Source organism: Equus quagga, chromosome 2 (assembly GCF_021613505.1).
Source record: "Equus quagga isolate Etosha38 chromosome 2, UCLA_HA_Equagga_1.0, whole genome shotgun sequence".
Taxonomy (NCBI): domain Eukaryota; kingdom Metazoa; phylum Chordata; class Mammalia; order Perissodactyla; family Equidae; genus Equus; species Equus quagga.
This window is the reverse complement of record NC_060268.1, coordinates 184,678,783-184,704,839: the sequence shown is the minus strand read 5'-3', so window position 1 is coordinate 184,704,839 and position 26,057 is coordinate 184,678,783. Positions and strand designations below refer to the sequence as shown.

At 45.6% G+C, this 26,057-nt stretch overlaps 2 protein-coding genes across 2 annotated transcripts; both read right to left on the bottom strand.

Annotated features, from left to right (window-relative positions):
* Nucleotides 1–451: 451 nt before the first annotated feature.
* Nucleotides 452–1,618, bottom strand: LOC124235263 (olfactory receptor 13G1-like). Its single transcript, XM_046652849.1, has 2 exons — nt 703–1,618; nt 452–552 (listed from the first exon to the last, which is right to left on the bottom strand). The coding sequence occupies exons 1-2, from the start codon at nt 1,616–1,618 to the stop codon at nt 452–454; spliced, it is 1,017 nt and encodes a 338-aa protein (XP_046508805.1).
* Nucleotides 1,619–3,324: 1,706 nt separating this feature from the next.
* LOC124235262 (olfactory receptor 13A1-like) lies at nt 3,325–26,057 on the bottom strand. Its single transcript, XM_046652848.1, is given in 4 exon segments — nt 3,325–3,354; nt 3,408–3,511; nt 25,134–25,988; nt 25,991–26,057. Coding segments are annotated over 4 exon segments (1,056 nt in total).

Here is a 26,057-nt window from a genome sequence, read left to right as displayed (position 1 = left end):
ACAGATGACAGCTAGACTCCTGGTGGTGAACACGATGCAGCCTATACTGAAGTCGAAATATAATGATGTACACCTGAAATTTATATAATGGTATAAAACAAGGTGACCTCAATAAAAAGAAAAAAAAAAGAAAAGGCCTGGTCAAAATATTACGCTAAACAGTAACAAAACTTTTTGGAAGATCACTTTCCTTCCAGGGAGAACCCATCCTCCTGAAGCCCCACCCTTCCCCGCCGCAGGCTCGCTGCTCCGCCCAGACGAAGGCAGAGGCAGCCTCGGGCGTGAACCGAAGGAGCGGGCGCGGGGGCCGGGGGAGCGCTCCGCCCAGAGCCCGGAGACTCGGGCATCTTGGGGAAGAGGATTCCTAGCGAGGGCTAGAGAAAGGGAGCGTCCACACCGATGATTTCCTGCATCGTCTCCTGCTTCTCAGTTCACACAGCTGTCACGCAGGTCACCCCTTGATGGTACAGAGCAGGACGCCGAGGGTCTGGGAAGGTAAGGGGCTTCCCGAGGCCCTAGGGGGCGGCGGCTCCAGAGCCGGTTCCGTGGTCCCTGCAGGGGGCAGCGGGATGTGCCCTCAGGAAGCAGGGGCCGGGTCCCCGACGCCAGTATACGCCCCGCCTCAGGGAAGGCTGGCCCTGGGCGGTGCCTGCTGCCCACCCTCCAGGGGGGAGGTGGCGGGTCCGCGTGGGGCGCACAGACCGCGGCTGCGGGAGAGCACTCTCCTGAGGGCGGCCTTGACGTCCGTGTTCCTCAGCGAGTAGATGAGCGGGTTCAGGGAGGGCGCCACTGAAGTGTAGACCACCGACACCACCTTGTCCTTGTCGAGCGCGTAGCTGGACGCGGGGCGGATGTAGGTGTAGACGACGGTGGAGTAGTACATGGACACCACCAGGAGGTGCGAGGAGCAGGTGGAGAAGGCCCGCCGCTGGCCCGCGGCCGAGCGGATGCGCAGGATGCTGGCGATGATGCAGCCGTAGGAGAGCATGGTCACGGAGAAGCTCCCCAGGGCCAGGACCACATCCGCAGTGAAGGCCATGGCCTCGTTCAGGCGAGTAGGGGCACAGGAGAGCTTCAGCAGCGGGGGGATCTCGCAGAAGAAGTGCTCAACCACGTTGGAGCCGCAGAAGGGCAGGCGCCCCGTGAAGGCCGTGTTCACCGTGGTGTTGGTCAGGCTGACTGCCCACACGGCCGAGGCCAAGAGCACGCACACCCCGGGGCCCATGAGGGCACCGTAGTGCAGGGGCCGGCAGATGGCCACATAGCGGTCTAAGGCCATAGCGGAGAAGAGCAGCAGCTCAGCCCCCAGGGACCAGGTGAAGAAGAAGAGCTGGGCCATGCAGCCCCCGAAGGAGATGGTCCTGCCAGCCACCATGCTGCCCAGCAGCTTGGGGAGGATCGTGGAGGTGCAGAGGATGTCCACCGCGGCCAGGTTGACCAGGAAGAAGTACATGGGGGTGTGCAGGGCAGGGCTGGAGCCGATGAGCAGCACAATGAGCAGGTTTCCAGAGAGGGCCACCATGTAGAGGAGAAGGAAGGCGGGGAAGAGCAGTATTTGCAGCCCAGGCGTTTCTGAGAATCCCAGAATGAGGAACTGGGTGACCAGGGTCTGGTTCATCCCGGCCTGGTGGACGCAGCTCTGAGTCCTCCTGGGCACCCGGGGCTGCTCTGACACTGGCTGTCGAGGAAAGAGGGGCCCACTGTTTTAACTTGTTCTGAACATTCCATCCTGCAGATGCTTGTGTGACCCATTAGAAAGAGAATTTCAGGTCCTACTTTGGTAATGACAATGGAGATTTGTGCCCCTGATAGCTTTGGAGACCAGGATCACGGCAGTGGGAGCAGCTGTCCCCTGAGGTTAGAAAGCTCTATCCTCACCCCTCTCCTGGCAGGTGTGGGACTGAGACGGCCACTCAGAAAAATCACTGGACTTGGGTCCTGGTCAGTGTGGGCTCATCTTTCCCCGGCTCCCGTGGGGCCCTGAGCACGTGGCAGCCGGGGTGGTGGGCTGACAGGGAAACCAGGATCCTGAGCTCCATCTACTATTTGAAAATCGTGACAGTTGTGTTTACGTCCTGGTCATACACTCAGACTGTGCCTGGGAACAGAGATAGGGGAAAAGCAACTCAATAAATCAGAGAGAGCTTGTTTCTAAAAGCCCCAGGACTCCTGCCTAGACTGACCACATCCAGCGGCACTGACACACGGGCACTGGAAGCCAGGGGCCGGGCCTGCATGTCGGGGACAGGGTGGGACCCGAGCTCTGTTTCCACTCCAGAGCCTGCTGCTGTCTGCCCCGCACGGCCCACAGAAGGGCCCCCAAAATCAGAGACACATCACCACCAGACTCCTCAGCTGAATCGGAAAGATGTCCCAGGACAAACCTGAGACAGTGGGAGCCGAGGCTCGTGCATGCCAGCTTCTGGATGACGAAGCAAGTGCAGATGGCTTGGCTCCCTGTAGATTATTGCTCTAATGTGGGGGCACTGAGCTTATTTTGAAATACTGCACCTTGATATTTCTCTATTGACACCATAGCCCTTTCATTAAAAGGGAGGCTTTCATACATTCACATAAGCTGACGGCTTCGCACACTATTTCCTGGCACAGGCTTAGGTCTGGTCCTTCTGCTTTAGAGTCAGTGTCCGGGAGATGTACGACTGTCACTAAATGTTACGAGGAGGTGTCCCTGTGAGAGGGTGTCCGAGAATGACCAACAAGATCACAACTGGAATGTGCTCATTGGTGTGGAAAATGCTGACAATTTTCCACAAAAATCTGTTACATTAAAAGAGAGAAAGAGAGAGACAGCAATTTTATACTACATTTTGTCTATGTTGCTCATTTTCCTTTTCTTATATCACTAGAAAAGCTTCTTCCTCAAACGTGACATCCAAAGGGGTCCCACAGCTCTTAGTACAGAGCAAATGTAATTATCCACTATTCTCAAAACATTCCTGTTTATGTTTAAAATACACACAATACACAGAATCCACATTCACTTACAGTGGGTGCTTACAAAAGATGGAGAAATCTTTCTGGAATTCCTGGTATCTTCTCAAGAAACTTCCTTCTTGTTCCTAAGAAAAAGAAACTTTATAGAGTTGTCAGAAATCGTTACAAAATAGAGTTGTTTTTAAACAAAAGTACGGAGGGTGCCAGCTGTGTCCAAGAGCAGGGTCAGTGGGAGATTTGTGGCCGGAGCTCGAGGAGCCCTCTTGCATCGGGAACAGGCAGAGACATGCTCTGGGTGGTGCTGCAGGGCCTGAGGGGCCAATTAGCACAGAACCTGCTCTCCCTGATGAAGTGGAACCAGCCTTGGGCTCAGGACTCTCCAGAGAAGCTGACCAGCACCTGGGGGACAGATGTAATCACCACCGAGAGAGAACTGACGACGTTCTCGGCACCTGCGGGTGTTTCCTGGCTGGAACAGGGGCTGGTGCTTGGCGGTAAGCGTCCAGGGACTGGTTGTCCAGCAGCAGCAGCAGGTTTAGCTGAAGGACAGACAGAGCTGGTGGACATATCAGACAAAGAGGGTGTCATGGCGCTGAGCCAGTGAACCAACGAACCACCCTTTCTGCTGAGAGCAGACAGTGCCTTTCCTTCCCAACCAGAAGCACACAAATGTGACACCAATGCCCGTCCACTGGACATTGGCCCAGGGCCTTGCTGGACATCACCATATTCCAGCCCTTGGGGAGGCTAACGTCCACATGTCAATGGTCACTGGGGACATGTCGCCACATTCTGCTCTTCCAATGCGACCGTCCTCACACATTGAGCATGTGCACTCTTCATCCAGCCAAGGCAACAACTCCTCTCCAGCTGCTTAGCGAACGTGGGGGCAGTGGAAGCCGCCCTGCCTTGGGCCAACCCCGCCAGCCTGGGCCAGCCCTAAGCAGCAGCTAAGCTCCAAGCCCTGCTCCTGGGGAAGACGCACCTTACAGCTGGTGGCTTTTCAGACCTCCAGCATAGTTCACGTGGAAAGGGTGGGTGGCTGGTCATTTGCTCTTCTCAGACCCGTCCAAACTGCTGGTCTTGGCTGGGCGTCTTCAGTTCCTGGTCAGGGCACCCATCATTTTGGGTCTAATCCAGGTTCCACTCACCCTGACTCATGTAGGGGTTCTGTGTCTTAATTCTCTACTTCTTGGTTTCAAAGAAGGGGTCAACTTCTCACTTGGGGTGCTTGTGGAGACTCAAGATGGACCCAGGTTTCCTTTCCCTAGTTCTATTGAGGTATTATTAACAAAGAAAAGGTGTATTTACTTCATTTGTACAATGTGATTTTTTTATGGTGTAAAACGTGATGATTTGATATGTGTGTACATTGTGGAATGATTATCACAGTAAAGTCAATAACACATCCATCATCTCACAAAGTTACTTTTTCTAAATGAGAACTCTCTCTCTCTCTTTTTCTTTTTGGTGAGAAAGATTCGCTGAGCTAACATCCATGCCAATCTTCCTCTATTTTGTATGTGGGACACTGTCACAGCACAGCTCGTGAGTGGTATAGGTCTGCGCCCAGGATCCAAAACCACAACCTGGGCTTCCAAAGTGGAGCACACTAAACTCAACCGCTACACCATGGGGCCAGCCCCGAGAACCCTTAATATTTCCTCTCTTAGCAATGTCAAGTATACAATCCAGTATTCTTAACTCCAGTCACCATGCAGTATATTCAACCTTCAGAACTCATTCATCTGTTAACTGAAATTTTGTGCCTGTGATCAACACCTCCGCATTTCCCACAACCCAAGCTCCTGGTGAGCACCGTTGACTCCGCTTCCATGGGTTCAATTGTTCTTTAGATTCCACATGTGAATACTACTATACAGCATTTGCCATTTTCATCTGGCATATTGCATTTAGACTAATGTGCTCCGGGTTCATCCATGTTGCAAATGGCAGGATGTTTTTTGTGGAGTTGTTCAATGGAGTCTTCAGTATTTCCTACATATAAGATCATGTCATCTGAAGAGACAACTTTATTTCTTTCTTTCCATTTGGATGCCTTTTATTTCTCTTTCTTGCCTGTTTGCTCTGGCTAGGACTTCCAGTAGCATGAGGAATAAGAGTGGTAAGTGTGGGCGTCCCTGCCTTGTTCCTCATCTTGGAGGAAAAGCTTTCAGCTTTTCATGTTGAGTATGACGTTAGCTGTGGGCCTGACATATAAGGCCTTTATCATGTTTGGTACATTCCTTCTATATCCAGTTTGTTGAGAATTTTTATCATGAAAGGATGTTGAATTTTGTCAAAGGCTTTTTCCACATCTATTGAGATGATCATGTGGTTTTTATTCTTTATTTTATTCATGTTGTGTGTCACATCCATTGATTCATCTATGTTGAACCATCCTTGCATCCCAGGGATAAATTCCACTTGATCACAGTGTACAGACCTTTTAATGTGCTGTTGCGTTTGATTCACTAGTATTTTGTTGAGATTTTCACATCTATGTTCATAAAGGATATTTGCCTATAATTTTCTTTTCCTGTTGTGTCCTTGTCTGGCTTTGGTAATAGGGTAATGCTGGCCCAGTAAAATGAGTTTGGAAGTGTTCTCTCCTCTTCATATTTCCGAGGAGTTTGAGAAGGATTGGTGTTAATCTTTACATGTTGGGTAGAATTCACCCAGGAAGCCATCTGGTCCTGGGATTTTCTAGGTTGGGAGCTTTTTGACTATTGCTTCAGTCTCCTTACTAGTAATGGTCTGTTAATATATCTATTTCTTCATGATTCACTCTTGGTGGACTGTGTGTTTCTAGGAATGTGTTCATTTCTTCCAGGTTGTCCAGTTTGTCAGGATATAATTGTTCATCATAGTCTCTTGTGATTGTCTGTAGGTCTATGATGTCAGTTGTAATGTCTCCTCCTTTATTTATTTGAGTCCTGTCTCTTTTTCTTGCTTAGTCTAGCTAATGTTTGTCAATTTTGTTTATCCTTTCAAAAAACCTGCTGTTAATTTCATTTATCTCTTCTATTGTGTTTCTAGTTTGTATTTCATGTTTTTTTCTGCTCAAATCTTTATTTCCTTCCTTCTGTAACTGTGAGATTAGTCTGTTCCTTTTCTATTTCCTGAGGTGTAAAGTTAGGCTGTTTATTTGACATCTTTCTTTTGTCTTAATGTAAGTATTTATCACTATAAACTTCTCTCTTAGAACTGCTTTTGCTGCATCCCATAATTTTTTTGTATGTTATGTTTCCATTTTAGTTTATCTCAACATATTTTTTTATTTCCTCTTTGATGCATTGATTCTTCAGGAATATGTTAATTCCCGCACATTTGTGAATTTTCCATCTTTCCTCCCGTTATTAATTTCTAGTTTCATACCATTGCAGTCAGAAAAGATAGTTGGTATCATTTTAATCTTCTTAGATTTGTTAATACCTGTTTTGTGGCCCAATATATGATCCATTCTGGAGAATGTTCTGCATGCACTTGAGAAGAATGTGGATGGAATATTCTGAATATTTCTGTTAAGGCCTTTTGGTCTATAGTGCTATTATTTATTTTTTTTGAGGAAGATTAGCCCAGAGCTAACTGCTGCCAATCCTCCTCTTTTTGCTGAGGAAGCCTGGCCCTGAGCTAACATCTGTGCCCATCATCCTCTACTTTATATGTGGGACACCTACCACAGCATGGCTTGCCACGTAGTGCCATGTCCGCACCTGGGATCCGAACCGGCAAACCCCTGGCCACCGAGAAGTGGAAGGTGCGAACTTAAACTCTGTGCCACTGGGCTGGCCCTATAGTGCTATTTAAGTATGGTTTCTTAAGTGATTTCTGTATTGATGATCTATCCATTTATGTAACTGAGGGTTTGAAGTCCTCTACTATTATTGTGTTGAGTATAGTCATCTCTGCTCCTTTTGGTTACCATTTGCTTGAAATATCTTTTTCCTTCTCTTCACTCTCAGCCAATGGGTGTCCTTAAGGTTAGAAGGAGTCTGTTGTAAACAGCATGTTGTTAGATCCTGTTTTTAACCCACTCATCCACTCTGTGTCTTTTGATTGTAGAATTTAACCCATTTACGTTTAAAGTAATTATTGATCTATAAAGAATTACTATTGCCACTTTTTTCATTGTTTTATGACTGTCTGGTAGTTCCTTTGGTCCATTCTTCCTCTCTTGCTGTCTTATTTTGTGATTTGTTGATTTTTTTTTGTAGTGGTATGCTTTAATTCCTTTCTCTTTATCTTTTGTGTATCTACTAGCCGTTTCTGCATTTTGTTTACCATAAGATTTACATAAAACATCTTGTAGTTATAAAAGTCTATTTTAAGCTGATAACAACTTACCTTCTATAGCATACAAAAACTCTACACTTTTAATTTCTCCCCTCCTAGATTTTATGCTATTGATGTCACACTTTACATCTTTTTATATTGTGAATCCATTAACAAATTATTGTAGCTATACTTATTTTTAATACTTTCGTCTTTTAACATTTATACTACAGTTAGAAGTAACCTTTGCACCACCATTGCAGCATTAGAGTATTCTGAATTTGACTATATATTTACCTTTAACAGTTTTACTAAAACTCCTACACATTTACTCCCCCTTTTGTTTCTGATATCATATTTTACCTCTTTGTGTGTGTGTTTGTATCCCTTAACCTCCTATCATGGAGATAGATATTTTTAGTACTTTTGTCTTTTGACCTTCATATTAGCTTTATAGGTGGTTGATCTACTACATTTACAGTGTGTATGCCTTTACCACTGATACTTTTTCTTTCCTAATTTTCTCATTCCTATTTGTTGTCTTGTATTTTCCACTTAAACAAGGCCCTTTAACATTCTCTAAAGGCTGGTTTACTGTAGTTTTCGCTTGTCTGGAAAACTCTTTATCTCTCCTTCCATTTGGAGTGATAACCTTGCTGGGTAGAGTATTATTGGCTGTAGGTTTTTCCTTTCCCCACTGTGAATATATCATGCCACTCCCTCTAGGCTGTAAGGTTTATGCTAGGAAGTCAGCTGATCATCTTATGGGTGTTCCTTTGTATGTATCTTTTTGCCTTTCTCTTCCAGCTTTCAGGATTCTCTTTTTATCTTCAATTTTGGACATTTTAATTATAATGTGTCTTGGTGTGGGCGTCTTTGGGCTTATCTTGTTTGGCACTGCACCTGGATGTCTGTTTCCTTCCCCAGGTTAGGGAATTTTTCAGCTATTATTTCTTCAAATAGATTCTCTGCCCTTTTGTCTCTCTCGTCTCCTTCTGGGACATCTATAATATGGATATTAGTACACTTGAGGTTGTCCCAGAGGTCCCTTAGACTATCATCATTCTTTTTCATTCTTTCTTCTGTTCTTCTTGGGAGGTTTCCTCTACTCTTTCATCAATCACTGATCTGTACTTCTGTGTCATCTACTCTGTTGTTGAGTCCCTCTAGTGAATTTTTCATTTCCAGTATCGTGTTCTTCAGTTCTGATTGGTTCTTTTTTTATATTTTTCAGTTCTTTGTTAAAGTTCTAACTATGCCCATCTATGCTTCTCCCAAGATCAGTGGACATCCTTATGACTGTTAGTTTGCACTCTTTATTAGGTACATTGTTTATCTCTATTTTGCTTAGTTCTTTTTCAGAGAATTTGTCCTGTTCCCTTATTTGGAACTATTCATTTGTCTCTTCATTTTGCCTACTTCTCTGTGTTTATATCTATGTATTAGGTAGATCAGCTATGTCTCCCAATCTTGGAAATGTCACCTGATGTAAGAGATGCCTTATGGGGCCCAGCAGTGTGCTTCCCTCTCATCACACATTCCAAATGTTCCAGGGGTGTCCCCTGTGTGGGCTACATGTGCCCTTCTGTTGTGGTGGGGCTGCTCTTGCATGGGTCATCTAGGTTGGCTGCCAGGCTGGCAGGTTGTAAGACTCAGGCATGTGTGGCTACTATGATCACTTTATTGGGTGGGGCAAGCCCTGGCCAGGCTGGCTGACAGGTCTAATAGCACACAACTACTGCTGTTTGCTGTTAAGTGAGTCAGGCCCCAGTGGGGCTGGTTGCTAGGCTCAGGGGCTCACAAATGCTCAGGCCTCTGGTGCGGCTCTGCGGTGCACAGCTATTGTTGGCTCTCTCAGGAGTGTAGATGGATGGGGCTGGCCAGGGACAGCAGCTCACAATTGTTTCACATGTTGGAATGTGGGGCAGATCCCTTGTGTGGCTGTTTGAGATGGTGGGGGCCACAAGTCTGCCCCTGCTGATATGCACCCCTTCTGTGTGCTCACATCCCCTTGCAAATGCATGCATGCCCCAGTGAGGCAGACCCACTTGCTCCACTGCAGAGGTCCCACACACTCCACCTACACAGGTGCACAAATTCACTGTGGGCTTGCTTGTGGGCTAGGGCCAGTACCTGGGACAGGCTGTCTGCCTTGGCTGCCCTGGATTAAAATGGTGCTCTAGAGGTCCCCTGCTCAGATTCACTCCACTCTTCTGGGAAAAGCTCCTTACCTTCAAGATTGCTCCTGGCTGTGAAGTGCTGTGGCTAGGATGTGGTTTTTGCCTCAGCAGAGGTGTATTTCTGCCTCTCCCACCCCTTTCAGTGTAAACTCTTGTTGTGGGGTTCTTTCTATCCAGTTTCCAGATCTCTCTCAGAGGTAATTGTTCCATAGTTGCAGTAAATTTGTTGTGTCCATGGGAGGTGGTGAGTTCAGAGTCCTCCTACGCTGCCATCTTCCCAGAATCCTCCACCTTTGACAGTTGTATACTTTCATGAAATGTCATGCTGTTACTTGGTCCCTCTCATTTAAACTTGATGAACTCCACTTAGCCTTCTTGTAAGGCAGGTGTAGTGCTGATGAACTCCCTCCACTATTGTTTGTCTGGGAGTCATATCTTTCCTTCATTTCTGAAGGACTGCTGTCGTGTGCTTGGTTGGCCATTTTTCTTTGAGGACTTTGAATCTATCATCCCACTCCCTTCTAAGCCTGCAACATTTCTGCTGAAAAATCCACTGATCGCCTTATGGGAGGTGGGGAGGGCATGTGTACATGACCAGTTGCTTTTCTCTTGCTGCTCTCAAAATTCTCTCTTTTGTATTTGACTTTTGACAATTTGATTACAATGTGTCTCGGGATGACCTTTGGGTTGATATTTCTTGGGATCCTTTGAGCTTCATGTATCTGGATGTCCATCCATCCCTCCCAAGATTTGGGATGCTTTCAGCCATTATTTCTTTAATAAACTTTCTGCTGCTTTCTCTCTCTCTTCTTCTCCTGGGACTCCCATAATGCATACATCTGTTCACTTGATGCTTTCCCATAGTTCTTATATGTGTTTTCAGTCTTTTTCTCTTTTTGTTCCTCTAACTGGCTAATTTCAAATGATCTTTAAGTTTACTGATTCCTTCTTCTGCAATATCAACTCGGCTGTTGAAGCTGTCTATTGAATTTCTCAGTTCTGTCATTGTATTCTTTAGCTCCAGGATTTCTGTTTGATGTTTTTTATGAATTCTATTTCTTTGTTAAACTTCTCATTTTGTTCATGCATTGTTCTCCTGATTTCAGATAACTGTGTATCAGTGTGCTCTTGTATCTCATTGAGCTTCTTTAAGATTATTATTTTGAAATCTTCCTCAGGCAATTCATAGATCTCCATTTCTTTGGAGTCAGTTTCTGGAGCTTTATTAGTTTCCTCTGGTGGTGTCGTGTTTGCTCTGTTCTTCATGTTCTGTGTAGCCTTGCATTGGTATCTGTGCATTTGAAGGAGCAAACACCTCTTCCAGCCTTTACAGACTGATTTTGGCAGCTAAACACCTCCTTTCAGGTCCCAGGGATGACAGTGTTGTTTCTGGGACCTCAGGTGATTGAGGTTGGAGCCTGGTCACATGGCTGCTGCTGGGTCCACAGTAGAGAACATGGTTGGTGGTCCTGTTAACAGGGTCCCAGGTGGGCATAGATTTTTGAGTGGGTGAGACTGCCAGCAGGATTTTGGTCAATAGAGATAACACTGTAACAAGGATCTTTTCATGGTCTTCAGATAGTGGGTTTGTTACCAGCTACATGGATGGGTGTGGCTTCTGACAGGTCACTGGGCTGGTCCTTGGACAGGCAGGATTGGCCCCAGATGCAGCTGAGAGGAGCTGGTACTGAGTCACAAGGCTGCTTCAGGGTCCACAGCTGAGACTGAAGTCTGCAAACTGGCTTCCTGGGAACAGATGGGTGTGCTCCTGCCAGGTTCCAGTGCAGACAGGACTGCCCTCTCCTGCAATGAGGAGGGCTGCAACGAGGTCACAGGGCTGCTTCAGAATCTGCAGTTGAACTAATGTCAGCAGGCCTTCCTCAAGAGACACATACAGGTGTGTCTCCTTATGGGTCCCAGGGCAGGCAGGAGCACACCCAGCCTGCAGCTGGGGGGGAGTAGCCGAGTTACAAGGCCCTTACAGGATCTGTAGTCAGACCAAGGTTAAAGGGCCTGCTTCAGAGGCACAGACACTCGTGTGTTCCAGTGGGGACCCAGGTTTGTTAGTTCATTCCCCTCCCCTTCAATCTCTGACCTCGCCTGTGCCCACCTCTGTGTCTTCTCTGTATTATATTTAATTCCCCAATACACATAATCATCCAAGCCAGGCCTCCTTGATCTTCAACTAATTTTCTTCCAGCATGGGGTCCAACCATTCATTAGAAGTTAGTCCACATTCATTAGAAATTTGTAGATCATAGCCCAGCAACAGGCCCCAGTTTGGCCTCAGGGATGCAGTGGTGGACTGGCTATACCTGTGCCCTTCCTAAGACACTCCTGAAACATTTACACAGCCTACACATGGCATGTGCAGTTATCAATTGGTGCTGCACCAGATGCAGCAGCAGCTCTGCCTCGTTCCCTCTGTGCATCCACTCCTGAACACTTCACTCCTGACAGCACATTGACCTCCATCCAAAGCCTGCATTTTAGCTGCTGGTGCCACATCACTGGATGTGAGACCAGGGATGTGCTGCTCATTTACATTCCTGCCCCAGGGCCAGGGGCCAGTGACTGGCTGGTGGGGGAGAATGAAAGCTCACTTCCCTGACATCTGTCGACTTTCTGCTCCAGAGTTCCCCGTGGGGTCAGGCTGAGGCTGCAACATCTAACATCAATCACACTCATGTTTGGCTTTGTCTCCATCTCTACTCTGGCTTCCCTGGATCATCTTCTTAATAAATCACTTACACAAAGTGTTATCTCAGGGTGTGCTTCCAGGAAGCCCCCTGCCACCCCAGGACAGTCAGCCAATGGCTGGTAATGGCTGACTGATAGGTGTTCCAGTTGAGAAACAACTTACAACTCAAATGAACAGGAACATCAGTGGGGAGCACTTGTTACAGGCAACAGTGGACTTCTGGAGGGAGACCCTCAGGGGCTGCCTGTCCCTGGTGCAAGGAGAGCAGCCTAGCTCACCATGGATCAAGATGGTCTCAGCACTTCCAAGGACTTTCACAAACATCTTATCTGATCCTCTCAACTGCATCCCTCTTGGGAAGTCCGTTTAAAGGGATGCACAGGATTTTTCAGTCTTGCTTTCAGAAAATGTCCCCTCTTTATCTCTACCCTTCACGTGCCACTGTTAACCCTCTCTGTCCACTGAAGCTGCCTGGGGGTGGGTCTCCTTTTACAGGCCTGGGTGGAGGAGCATCTGGATATGTAGTTCAGGCTTTGGAAAATGTGCTTTGACTTCTTAGTTATAGGCAAAGCTTGCCCGTGGTCCTAAAACATCACACAGTTGTGCGGCCCAATTCTAAACTCCTACAAAATCACATTTACAGTCTTTAGTCTGTCACCAAAGTTTCCCTGAAGAGCTTGGGCATGCCATTCACTCAAGAAATGTTTACTGAGCACTTACAATGTGCTGGGAATTCTGTGTCATGCTCAGCTTGAATAAAGCAGATGAAGGCTTCAGCGACATAGTATCTGTATTCTAGTGTTTGAGACATCCATGTGTTCAACTGACATCTACTAAATGCCTCATGCATGCCTGTTACGGTCTTAGATGCTTGGAATACAACATTGAAATGACCAGACAAAACCCTATGTCATCATGGAGCTCATGTTCTAGGAAAATATACAGGGGTAAATAAATGAACAATATACTTTCCAAAAATAAGGAGAATTATATAGTGTGAATAGCTGGAGAAGAACCTTCAGATAAAGGACAAAGAAAGACTCTGTGAGTGACATTTCATCTGAGATCTGAATGAGATCAACGCTCAAGCCAGGTGAAGAGGCAGGACAATGAGGGAACCTGGAACACGTTTGACATACAGAGAGCTGGGTGGTGTGGTGGGGACAGAGGTGAGGGGAGAGTGGGGAAGCGAGATTAGAAGAGGGTGCAGCTGAATCACATGAGAGCCTACAGACTTCAGCAAGGAGTCTGACTTTTATTCAGATTGTGATAAGAAACAATTGCACAGTCTGTATTTTAGATGGAGATCTGGGGAAAAGGAGGAAGATGGCTGGGGAGGAATTTGCTGATCTCCAATCTCTTTCTTTACACTCTGGGTCATGCCTCCCTCTGGACTCATCTTGGAGTCCAGCAATGGCAGGGCCATATTTGTATGCATGTTCCACTTCTCTCAATGTCCCATTGATGCTCAAGCCAAGTGGGTGGGCAAAGTTCATAGTAGTTGCATGCTTACCTGAATCCCTCTGCATGGATCCAATTCCAGCCAGATTCACCAAGGAAATCTGACTGGATGAGAGGGGAGCTGTGTTTCAGAGCCCACCCATTTCCTTCCTTACTGCAGCCCCCAGAGCACATGTCAGACCCCAGAGGATGTGTGGGACTCTCTGGACCACAGACTCCCCAAATGCACTCAGTCATTGCTGGTGGGCAATGCATCTAGTGCTGCTTCCCTTCTCCATGAAGTCTGGAAAACATTGCCTCAGATGTGTAGACATGTGTCCTTACCACAGGACTTTTCAGAACCTAGCCCTCACATTGTCTCTCCAACAGTTGAACAAAGAATTCAGCCTATTTTCTAAAAATTTTGGCCACAAACCTCTCCTTTTACTGGACAGTCTCCACCCATTCTGCTTGAAGGAAGTCAATTTAGGCATTTCTTTTTAATCACCTGACAGGACCAATGTGGGAAAGGAGAGGAGATGAGGCTTCCAGAGTTAATTTCATGATCCAACCAGGGACACAAGGAGACGTCCAGTTCCACTTTCCTCTATCACTTCTGCTCAGTGTCTCACACAAAAGAACACGGGCTTCCCCATCCGGTAAGTCACTAGGTTTTGCTCTCAAAATTCCTACCTTCCCTGCCAAATATTCCTTAGAACCTTAAGAATAAGAAAAAAAGAAAGTTTCTATAAAGGGGTATTTTCCTTTCACAGAGTGTACTTTTCCTCCTGAACTGCACTTTCTCACTGCTGAGCACCTGAATAGACTGTGTAGGCCATTAATTACTGTGAATGTATTCACGCATTCAGCAGTATTTATTGGGTCTCTATTATGTACCAGAGTCTGTGGTACCTATTGGAGATATAACATTAGGAGAGAACAAACATAGCCCCTACCTATAGTGGTGCCTACTGGAACAGAAGCACATTAATCAAAGAATCACTCAAATAAATTCAAAATTATAATTATTATAGTATTATCCAAGTTATTCTCTAAATTATCAATTCCAAATTATAAAGTATATGTTTTGTACAGAGGAAAAAAACATAATAGCAGAATTCTTGTTGAATGAAAGCTGGAAAGAAAAGGAGCAACATTGTTAAAATACTGAACAAAAAAATCTGTCACCTTAGAATTCCATAGCTTGCAAAAATATCTCTCAGGAATGAAGGTGAAATAATCACATTAAATGTAAATGGTCTAAACACTCCAACTAAAAGGCAGGGATTTTTAGATTGGAGTGAAAAACAAGACTTAACTCTATGCTGCCCATATTGAAAAAAAAAGCACTTTAAATATGAAGACTCAAGTACATTATAAGTAAAGAATGGAAAAAGATATGCCATGCTAACAATGGTCTAAAGAAAACTGGAGTGATGATACTGATGTCAGATAGTGTTAATTTCAGAGCAAAAATATTGCCAGGGATAAAGAAGGTCATCTACTAACAAAGTGTGAGAATAAAGTTGGAAATAATCAATATGACATAAGAACCTTAAGTGTTTTTGCACCTAATTACAGAGCTTCAAATTACATGAAGCAAAAATTGATACACTTACAAGGAGAAATAGACAAATCCACAATTATAAAGGGATATTTCAAACTTCCTCTCTCAGTAATCGATAGGAAAAGTAGATAGCACCTCAAGAAGGCTATGGTAACTGAACAACAATTTGGCCTCATTGATACTTGTAAAATGCTCCACCAAAGAACCACAGAGTGCACATCCTTGTAAGGGCACACAGGAAACCTACCATGAAAGACCATTTATGAGACCTTAACATAAGTCTCAAAAATTTTAAAGGATTGAATCCATAGAAATTATGCACACCGACCACAATGAAATTAAATTGGAAGTCAATAATAGATAGATATCTGGAAAATACCCAAATATCTTGAAACTGCATAATGCACTTCTGAATAACATACAGGTGAAATAAGAAATCAAAGAGGAAATTAGAGAACATTCAGAACTTAAAGAAAATGAAAACAAAACATATCAGAATTTGTGGGATGCTGCCACAGCAGTAGATAAGGGGGAGTTTACAGCACTATACCAGTGTAGAAGTGAGGAACATTTCTAACTTCATCCTATGAGCAGTAGAAAGCTACTCAAGTGTTCTAAGAAGGGGAATGACATAATCAGATTTCAGTTGTTTAAATATCTTTCTAACACTAAATGTTGGTGAAGATATGAAGCAACCAAACAATCATCCATTGTTGGTGGGAGCATAAAATGGTACAACCACTTTGAAAGAAAGGCTGGTATGATGTACATCCAAAAGCTAAAAAATAAATAAATAAATGAAGAAAAGGCTGGCAATTTCTTATAAAACTAAGAAACACATACCCTATGACCCAGCAATTCCACTCCTAGTTATTTGCTCAATAGAATTAAAAACAGGTTCTAAAAAGGACTTGTACACAAATGTTCATCAGAGCTCTATTCCTAATAGCCAAAAGTTAGAAACAATACAAATCAACAGGCAAATAGATAAATAAAATGCCCTATATTCATAGACTGTAACACTAATCAAAAATAAAAAGGAACAAACTACTGATACACACAACATAAACGAAACTCAAAAACTATCATGCTATATGAACGAGGACTCATGCAAATAATTGGAAAGAATTGGTAGTGTATGATTCCATTTACATGAAGTTCTAGAACGTGTAAAACTGATCTATGGTGGAAAAAATCAAAACAGTGGTGACCTCAGGAGGAGGTAGTATGGGTCTGAGTGGGAAGGGACAAGATGAAAACTTCTGGGGTGATGGTCATGTTCTACAACTTGATATGGTTTGAGTTACACAGCCGAGTACATCTGTCAAAACTCGGAAAATGTATATACATTTTAATGCATTTCATTATTTGACTTTTTTTACCTCAAAGAGGAGAAAACCCCTGTAAATAAAGTTGAACTCTAATAATACATATGTGGAAGTACTTAAAGAGTAATGTACTCGTCTTTGCAACTTGCTTTGGAATGCATAAAATAGGATAGATTGATGAATGGAAAGATTGATAGATACATAACAAAGACAAATGTAATAGCAAGTTAATGGTAGAATATAGATATTAGGTACATGGATGTTCACTGTAAAATTCTTTCAATTTCTCTATAAGTTTGAAACCTTTCACAGTAAATGTGAAAATTATAACTCCGCACACAGGGTAGAAAATAATTTTCACGAAGTGGGAGGCTGAGTACAAGGTATCCAGTCGTTAAGTAGCTAAGGCATCGTGGGGAGTCTTCAGAGATGAGAGAGGGGCAGATGTCAGAGGTGTTCCTGGTAATTCAAGAGGATTTGAAGACCCTTTGGATACAGCAACTAGAAAAGAGAGTCAAGACCTTTTCATGGAGCAACACCACCAAGATGGTTTCACAAGTCATTCCTGACTTTGCTCCCCTCAAAAGAAGAACAACTAACAACTATTCATGGACAAGACTCCACTGTGAAAGTCCTAGGACACCTAGAGCCCCCCTGTACCACAGAGACCAAGATGAACCATGTTAGAAGGGTGATAGGAGTGGCTCCACGCTGACTGCATCACCCTTCGGCCAGGCTGATTCAGCACTGAATCAGGAGGGCTCCCGTGAGTAGACACCAGCTTCTCCACAGTTTTCAGTCTTGACTCATGGGGAATCGCAGGGGAATCAGCAGGGCTCGACCACTGGGAATCAGATCGTGACACGGAAGGGGAAGGGGCTTGCTGCCACCAGTGCTCGGATCTTGGCAGTTGAAGTTCCTACCCTCAGTGCTCAAGCTGTAATCCCAACCAGCGACTTTGCTCATCTGCAGAGCCAAGATGGTGGTGCAGTCTGACCAGGGGACTCGGGGGTGCAGGTCTGCCTGATTTGGGTCCTCAAACAAAGAGCCTTGCTAACCCTGTGCCTGGTCTGCCCCTCTGCCCAGGCAGGGAAGCTAAGTCATAAGCCGTCCTATAGCGAAGTGTAGCTCTCAGCCTCGCCTGACCAGAAATCCTGCCTGCAACACCTGAGAACCTGCGTGGAGCTGGCTATCCCACTCTGCATCCCACTCTGCCCAGACTGAGGAGCTAATTCGTAACCCTGCCCATGGGTGAGTCCAGCTCCCAGACCACCCGCCAGAAAGCCTGGCTGGAGCATCAGGGAAGCTGCTTATCCCAGCAACACTTGAGTGGGGTACTGGATAGACAGAGCTGATCATCCACAGAGCAAAAGAGGCATCCTCATTTGACCAAGAAACCTGAATCATGGTTCCGCTTGAGTTAAGACCCCAAACAAAGAGACTTTCGAGCCTTGGAACATGTTCTGCCTCCCCACCCAGGCAGGGGAGCTAATTCATAGCCCCACGCATTGCTCAGGCTAGTTCCCAGACCCACTCGACCAGGAAGCCTGGCCCAGCACCTGGGAAACTGGTTGACCCAGTGGCACCGGAGCAGGGAGCCCAGCCAGTGACCCTGCCCATCTGCAGAGCCTGGCCAGTAGCCCCATCCAGCAAGGTGTTTTGGTGCACAGTTCTGCCTGATTAGCTCCTCAACCAGAGTCTCGCCAGCCTTGGGGCCTGCTCTGTGGACCATCCCCATAGGCAGGGAAGCTGATCCACAGCCCTGCCCTTTGAGGAACACAGCCTCCAACCCCCACACAAGAAACCTAACCAGAGCTCTTGGGATCTCGGTAGCCCACCCTCAGACCCAGTCACAGGGGCATTGAGCAGAGAGCCCAGCCAGAGGCTCTGCATGTGCAGAGACAAGGAGTCACCTCATCTGTCCAGGGAGCTCAGCACACAGGTCTGATTTGATTCCAACACAAAAAGCCCTGCCAGCCCTGGGGCCTGTTCTACAGCCTCTAACGGGCAAGGAGGCTAATTTGCAGCTCCAGTCAAAGTGGAATAGAGGGGCTGGCCCCGTTGCCGAGTGGTTAAGTTTGCAGACTCCACTTCAGCAGCCCAGGGTTTCACCAGTTTGGATCCTGGGCGTGGATGTGGCACTGCTCATCAGGCCACGCTGTGGCAGCATCCCACATAGCAGCACTAGCAGGACCTGTAACTAGGATGTGCAACTCTGCACTGGGGAGCTTTGGGGAGAAGAAAAAAAAAGCCAAATAGAGCCTGCAGTCCGACTTGCTCAGGAAACCTAAGCAGAGCCCCAGGACTCTCTGCAGCCCAACACACGCCTCCAATGACAGTAGCACTTGAGGAGGGAACCTGGCCTGCAGCAGCAGTCGTCCTCAAAGCTAGGACTGCGGCGCATCAGCCCAGGGAAATGGTGCACACTTCCACCCAATTTGATCCCAAACAAGAGGCTTGCTGGCCTTGGGCCTATGTGGGGGCCCCACCCAGTCAGGGAAACTAACTGGGTGCCCTGCCCAGTGCAAAAGACAGCCTTCATCCTGCCCCAGCGGGAAACTAAGCAGAGCGCACAGGAAGCCCCGGAGCCCGTCCCATGGTCCTGCTGATGGTGGCGCTTGAAGGGAGCATGCCCGGGGCTTCCCCATCTGCACAGCCAAACTCGTGGCCCTGTCTGACCAGAGAAATCATTGCAGAGTCTCGCCTGATTCAGGTCCCCAAAGCAAGCTGTGCGGTCCTTGGGCACATTCTGCTGACTCCTCAGGGAGAAAGCTTATTCATAGCCCCACTTACTGCTGTGTGTAGCACCCGCTTCCAACTGTGGAGGAAGCCAGACCAAAACCCAAGCAACTGCAGGACTCATCCTACAGCCACACTTGGGGAAGGAGGCAAGCCAGCAGTTGTACCCGACTCTTCTCAGCCAGCGGCAACCCTGCCAACCTGAGGGCTTGGGCAGTGGCCTCACTCACAATTAGATCCTAACAGCAAGCCCAAGGCCATTGCCGGCCGACACATCCAGAACCCCAAGCTGAGTGGACTGGTGAAGAACACAATACAAAAACATGTAAACAGTAACATCAAAAAGCAAAAATGCAAGGGGGAGAGGTAAAAGTGTGAAGTTTAGGAACGCTATCAAAGTGAAGTTGTTGTCAGTTTAAAGTAGGGCATTATAACTTGAGGGTGTTCTATGTAAGCCTCATGGTAACCACGAGGGAAAAACAGAGTAGTTACACAAACGGATGTGACACAGAAGTGGAGCATGAGGATACCACAAGTCATCAAGTCACAACAGAAGACAGCAAGAGAGGAAGCAAGGAACAACAGCTCCAGAAAACAGTTAGAAAATAACTAACAAAATGGCAATAGTAAGTCCTTACCTATCAATCATTACTTGATCAATAATTACTTTATATGTAAATGGATTAAATTCTCCAATCAAAAGACATAAAAGGGCTGAGTGAATGGATTAGAAAACAATATGCTGCCTACAAGAAACTCACTTTAGTTTCTTTAAAGACACACAGAGACTGACAGTTAAGGGATGGGAAAAGATATTTCAAGCACATGGTAACCAGAAAAGTAGGGGAAGCTATACTTATATCAGACAAAATAGACTTTATACTAAAAACGGGAAAAGAGAGATAAAGAAGGTCATTATGTAATGATACAGGGGGTAAAGGCATCAAGAAGACTTAACATTTGTAAATATTTATGCACTCAACATAAGAGAACCTAAATATATAAGGCAAATACTAGCAGAACTAAAAGGAGAAACAAACAGTAATACAATAATAGTTGGAGACTTTAATATCCCACTTTCAACAATGGATAGACCATCCAGATAGAGAATCAATATGAAAACGGAATTGAGCACCATGATAGACAAAATGAACCTAATAGAAATACACACTACATTCTATCCTGCAACAGCAGAATACACATTCTTGTGCACAAGGAGTTTCTGTGATAGATCATATGTTAAGCCACAAAACAAGTGTTAGCAAATTCAAGAAGATTGAAATCATACCAAGTATCTTCTCTAACCACATGGTATGAAACTTGAAATCGGTAACTGGAGAAAAACTGGAAAACTCACAAATACGTGGAAATGAAAAAACACTTTCCTGGATGACCAATAGACCAAAAATAAAGGGTAAATAAAAAAGTATCTTGAGACAAATGAAAATGGAAACACAACACACCAAAACTTATGGAATGCAGAAAAAGCAGTTCTAAGAGGGAAGTTGATAGCTATAAACTACTACATCAAGAAAATGGAAAGTTCTCAAATAGATCACTTTACACGTCCAGGAATTAGAAAAAGAAGATCAGATTGAGCCCACAGTTAGAAGAAGGGAGGAAATAATAAAGATTAGGGCAGAAATAAATGAAATGCAGTATAGAAAAATAATTGATAACATTAACAAAACTAAGAGCTGATTCTTTGAAAAGATAAGCAAAATTGACAAACCATTAGCAAGACTAATGAAGACAAAAGAGAGAGGATCCAAACCAACAAAATTATAAGTGAAATAGGAGACTTTACAATTTATACCACAGAAATACAAAGGGTCATAAGAGGATACTATGAAGAATTATATACCAAAAGACTGAACACAGAAGAAATGGATAAATTCTCAGAAATACACAACCGACTAAGATTGAATCAGGAATAGAAAATCTGAAAGACCATTACTAGGAAGGAGACTGAATTGGTAATCAAAAATCTCCCAATAAAGAAAAGCCTAGGACCAGAAGACTTCACTGGTGAATTTTACCAAACGCTTAGAGAAGAATTAAGGCCAATTCTTCTCAGACTCTTCCAAAAGACTGAAGAGGATGGAACACTCACGAACTTATTTTGAGAGGCCAGGGTTATCCTGAACCCAAGCCAGAAAAGGACTCTCCAAGAGAAGAAAACTACAGGCCAATATCTCCAATGAATATAGATGGACAAATTCTCAATAAATACTCACACAACAAATCCAGCAGCATCCTGAAAGATCATTTACCATGATGAATTGGGATTCATCACTGGGATGCAAGGATGGTTCAACATACACAAATCAATAAATATGATACATCACATTGATAGAAAGAAAAAAATCATATGATCATCTCAATCGACGCAGAAAAAGCATTTGACAACATTCAACATCCTTTCATGACAAAAACTCTGAACAAATTATGTATCGAGAGAATGTACTTCAACACAACAAAGGCCATATATGTGGAGCCAACAGCTAACATCATACTCAACGTGAAAGGTTGAAAGCTTTTCCTCTAACATCAGGAACAAGACGAGCGTGCCCACACTCACCACTCCTATTCAACTCGGTCCTGGAAGTCCTAGCCAGAGCAACCAGGAAAGAAAAAGAAATAACAGGTGGCAGAACATGAAGGGCAGAAGTAAAATGGTCTCTATTTGCAGATGACATGATTTTATACATAGAAAATCCTAGAGATTCCACCAAAATAATGTTAGACCTAACAACAAATTCAGTCAAGTTTCAGGATACGAAATTAACATACAAAAATTGGTAGTGCTTCTGTATGTGAATGAAAAATTGCCTGAAAAAGGAATCAATCAAATGATCCCATTTACAATAGCATCAAAAACAATAAAATACTTAGGAATAAATTTAAGCAAGGAGGTGAAAGAAGTGTACAATGAAAACTACAAGATATTGATGAAAGAAATCAAAGACACAAATAAATGGAAAGGTATCCGATGGTCATGGGTTGGAAGAATTAACGTGGTTAGAATGTCAATACTACGAAAGTCATCTATAGATTCAATGCAATCCCTATCAAGTTTCCAGTGGCATTTCTTACAGAACTAGAAAAAGGAATCCCAAAATTTATATGGAACAACAAAAGACCCCGATTAACTGAAGCAATCCTGAGAAAGAAGAACAAAGCAGGAGGCAAAACACTTCCTGATTTCAAGCTATATTCTAAAGCTAGAGTAATCAAAGCAGTATGGTACTGGCATAAAAATACACCTTTACCACTGGGACAGAATCAAGAGCCCTGAAATTATCGCAGCATATACGGTCAACTAATATTTGACAAAGGAGCCAAGAATACTCAAAGGAGAAGACAGTCTCCTCAAAAAATGGTGCTGGGGAAGCTGGACAGCCACATGCAAAAGGAAGAAACTGGATCTCTATCATATACCACTCACAAAAATTAATTTGAAATGGATTGAAGACTTAGATGTAAGACCTTAAGCCTACAGCTCCTAGAGGAAATATAGGAAAAAAGCCCCTGAACATGGGGCTTAGCAACAATTTTTCAGATATGACAATTAACCACAAACAACGCAATAAAAAATAAACAAGTCGGACTACATCAAACTAAAAAGCTTCTGCACAGCAAAAGAAATGATCAACAAAATGAAAAGACAACCTACAGAATGGAAGGAAACATTTGTAAATTATCGATCTGATAAGGGGTTAATAGCCAAGATCTATAAAGAGCAGATACAACTTAATAGCAGAAAAACATATCCAATTAAAGAATGGGCAAAGGACTTGAATAGATATTTTTCCAAAGAAGATATTCAGATGGCCGACAGGTGTGTGAAAAGGTGCTCAACATCACTAGTCACTAGGGAAATGCACATCAAAACCACAGCGAGTTATCACCTCACACCTGTTAGAGTGACTCGTGTCGGAAAGAGAAGAAGTGTTAGTGGGGCTGCAGAGAAAGGGAATGCTTGTGCGCTGTTAGTAGGAATGTAAATTGGCGCAGCCACTATGGAAAACAGGATGGAGTTTCCTCAGAAAGTTAAAAGTAGACCTACCCTCTGATCCAGCAATTCCACTTCCAGCAGAAACGAAATCACTATGTCAAAGAGACGCCTGCACCCTGTGATCAGCGCAGCATTATTCACAACAGCCAAGGCATAGAAATGACCTTAGTGTTCATCAAGAGATGAATGGATGCAGAGAACACACGCACACACGGCAATACCATTCAGCCATAAAAAGATGGAAATCTTGCCATTGCAACAAAATAGATGGACCTGAGGGCATTACGCTAAGAGAAATAAGTCAGAAAGAGAAAGACATTTACTGTAAAACCTCAGTTATATGTGGAATCTAAAAAACACCTCATGCTCATAGAAAAAGAGATCAGATTAGAGGTTCCCAGAGTCATGGGGTAAGAGGTGGGGAATTGTGTGAAGGTGATCAAAAGGTACGAACTTCCAGTTGTACGATAAAAAGTACTGGGGATGTGACGTACAACATGGTGACTATAGCTGCCACTGGAGTATGGTATAGAGGAAAGTTGCTAAGAGAGTAGATCCTGTGTTGTCATCACAAGGAAAGACAATATTTTCTTTTCTTTTTTTCTTGTATCTCTAAGAGATATTGATACAATGAGATAAACTTATTGTGGTAATCCTTTCACAAGGTATGTAAGTCAAGTCATTACGCTGCACACCTTACACTGAGACAGTGCTTATGTCAATTACATCTCAATAAAGCTGGAAGGAAGAATACATAAACATACTCTTAAATATAAAAGAAGCAGTTTTCCATAATTGTGGCTCTCACAACTGGATGGGGCTGGAGGGCTGAGGCAGGTGGCTTTGACTGTTGAGCAAGGTTTGAGGAGGACCCCCGGGCAGCTTCCCACGTCAGCTCAGCGTGAGCTCGGCAGCTCCAGCAACGCGTCTGTGCTCCAGGGGAGGCACCAGCTGTCGCTGCACATTTGGATGTCCTTGCAAATGTTAATGGTACAAGCAGAGTTTATCGTCGGCACAGGTGAAATTACCAGGGAGGAAGACAAGAGAGCCTCGGGTGAAGCCGTGAGGAACACCAGCAGTCAGAGGCCAGTGCAGAGGGCAAACAAAGGACAACAATAACCAGACTGAGAAGAAATGCACCCTAAGCAATGCTCTCGGGGCTTCGTGTAAATTGAAGAACCAAGGAGAACTCTTTCCTGCCATGGCAAAGTTTCTTGGGTAAGGATGAAGCTGCCCTTTTTGGGGAAGAAAGAAAGAAAGAAAGCCACACCTCCTTTCTGCAGGTCAGTGAATGGAAGGCTGGGTCACATCCTCTCCCACCCTCCCTGTGGTGCCAGAACCACGAAACCTCACAGACACAGGGAAGCAGCCACCTTGTGTTTTCCCAGACCTCACACCAGGACGAGTTGGGTTGGAGGATCCGGATGTTGGAGAGGTGTCCACAGCGGGGTATCAGGAGACCCCAGTCAGAACGAACCAGGCTGTGTGCACACCGGGCAAGTCTGACTCTTGGATCTCTCCTGAACATGGACCCCCGACTCTGAGAGGGGAGGTGGCCAGCAGCGCCATTCGGCTGCAGGGTCCAGCGTTGCTCCAGGTGCCAGGTGCTGGGGAAAACTCGTCAGCAGGACGCTGGAGGGGAGGGGGTTGAGTGGGCCCCACTGGATCTCCTGCTCTTCCCCTCGCCCCTGGCTCTCCCCGGCCTCCCGGCCCCCCTGCAATCCTGACAGCATCCACCCTTCGGGCCTCAGGCGCTCGGTTGAAGGGCCACGTGGAACACAGGGCAGCTCCCTGGGGAGGCACATCGTGCATACACCCATCCCATTAGCACCTTCCTGCTCTGGGCTATTGCAGCACACTCTCCAAGTCCTATCTTGAAGTTAGCTGGTTGACACCTGCAAATTCCACCTGGGCCTTTCCCTTCCTTTGCCGGACGCAGGAAGCACCCTCCTGAGGGCCACTTTGATGTCCTTGTTCCGCAGAGAGTAGATGAGGGGGTTCAGGGTGGGGCTGACTGCTGTGTACAGCAAGGCAACCACTTTGCCGTTTTCCATGGAGGAGCCAGAGCCCGGGAGGATGGAGGTGTAGACGACGGTGGAGTAGCACAAGGTGACCACCAGGAGGTGCGAGGAGCAGGTGGAGAAGGCCCGCCGCCGGCCCTTGGCTGAGCGGACGCGCAGGATGCTGGCGATGATGCAGCCGTAGGACGCCAGGGTGAGCAGGAAGTTGACCACGCCAAAGTAGACGTCTGCGATGACGATCATGATGTCATTCAGGGTCGTTGGGCTGCAGGAGAGCAGCAGCAGCGTGGGGACTTCACACAGAAAGTGACGGATCTGATTAGGGCCACAGAAACTCAGCCTTGTCATCAGGCCAGTGAGCACAGAGGTGCTGAATGCACTGACCATCCACACGCCGCCCGCCAGCAGGGCGCAGACAGGCCAGCTCATCAGCCTGCGGTAGTGCAGCGGGCGGCAGATGGCCACGTAGCGGTCATAGGCCATGAGCATGAGCAGCCGGAGCTCGGCCCCCAGAAACCACGTCAGGAAGAAGAGCTGGGTCATGCAGCCCCCATAGGAGATGGTGCCACCCTTCTCCACCAGGTTCTCCAGCAATCTGGGGAGAACAGTCGATGTGCAGACAGTGTCCAGGACGGCCAGGTTGGTGAGGAAGAAGTACATCGGGGTGTGGAGGCCCGGGTGCAGGCTGATGGCCACGACAATGAGCGTGTTTCCTGCGAGAGCCCCTAGGTACAGGGGGAGGAACAAGGCCAAGAAGAGACCCCCAGCCCAGGGGCCTGTGAGAAGCTCTGCAGGACAAACTCTTCCACGGCCGTGCGGTTGTCTGCGGCCAT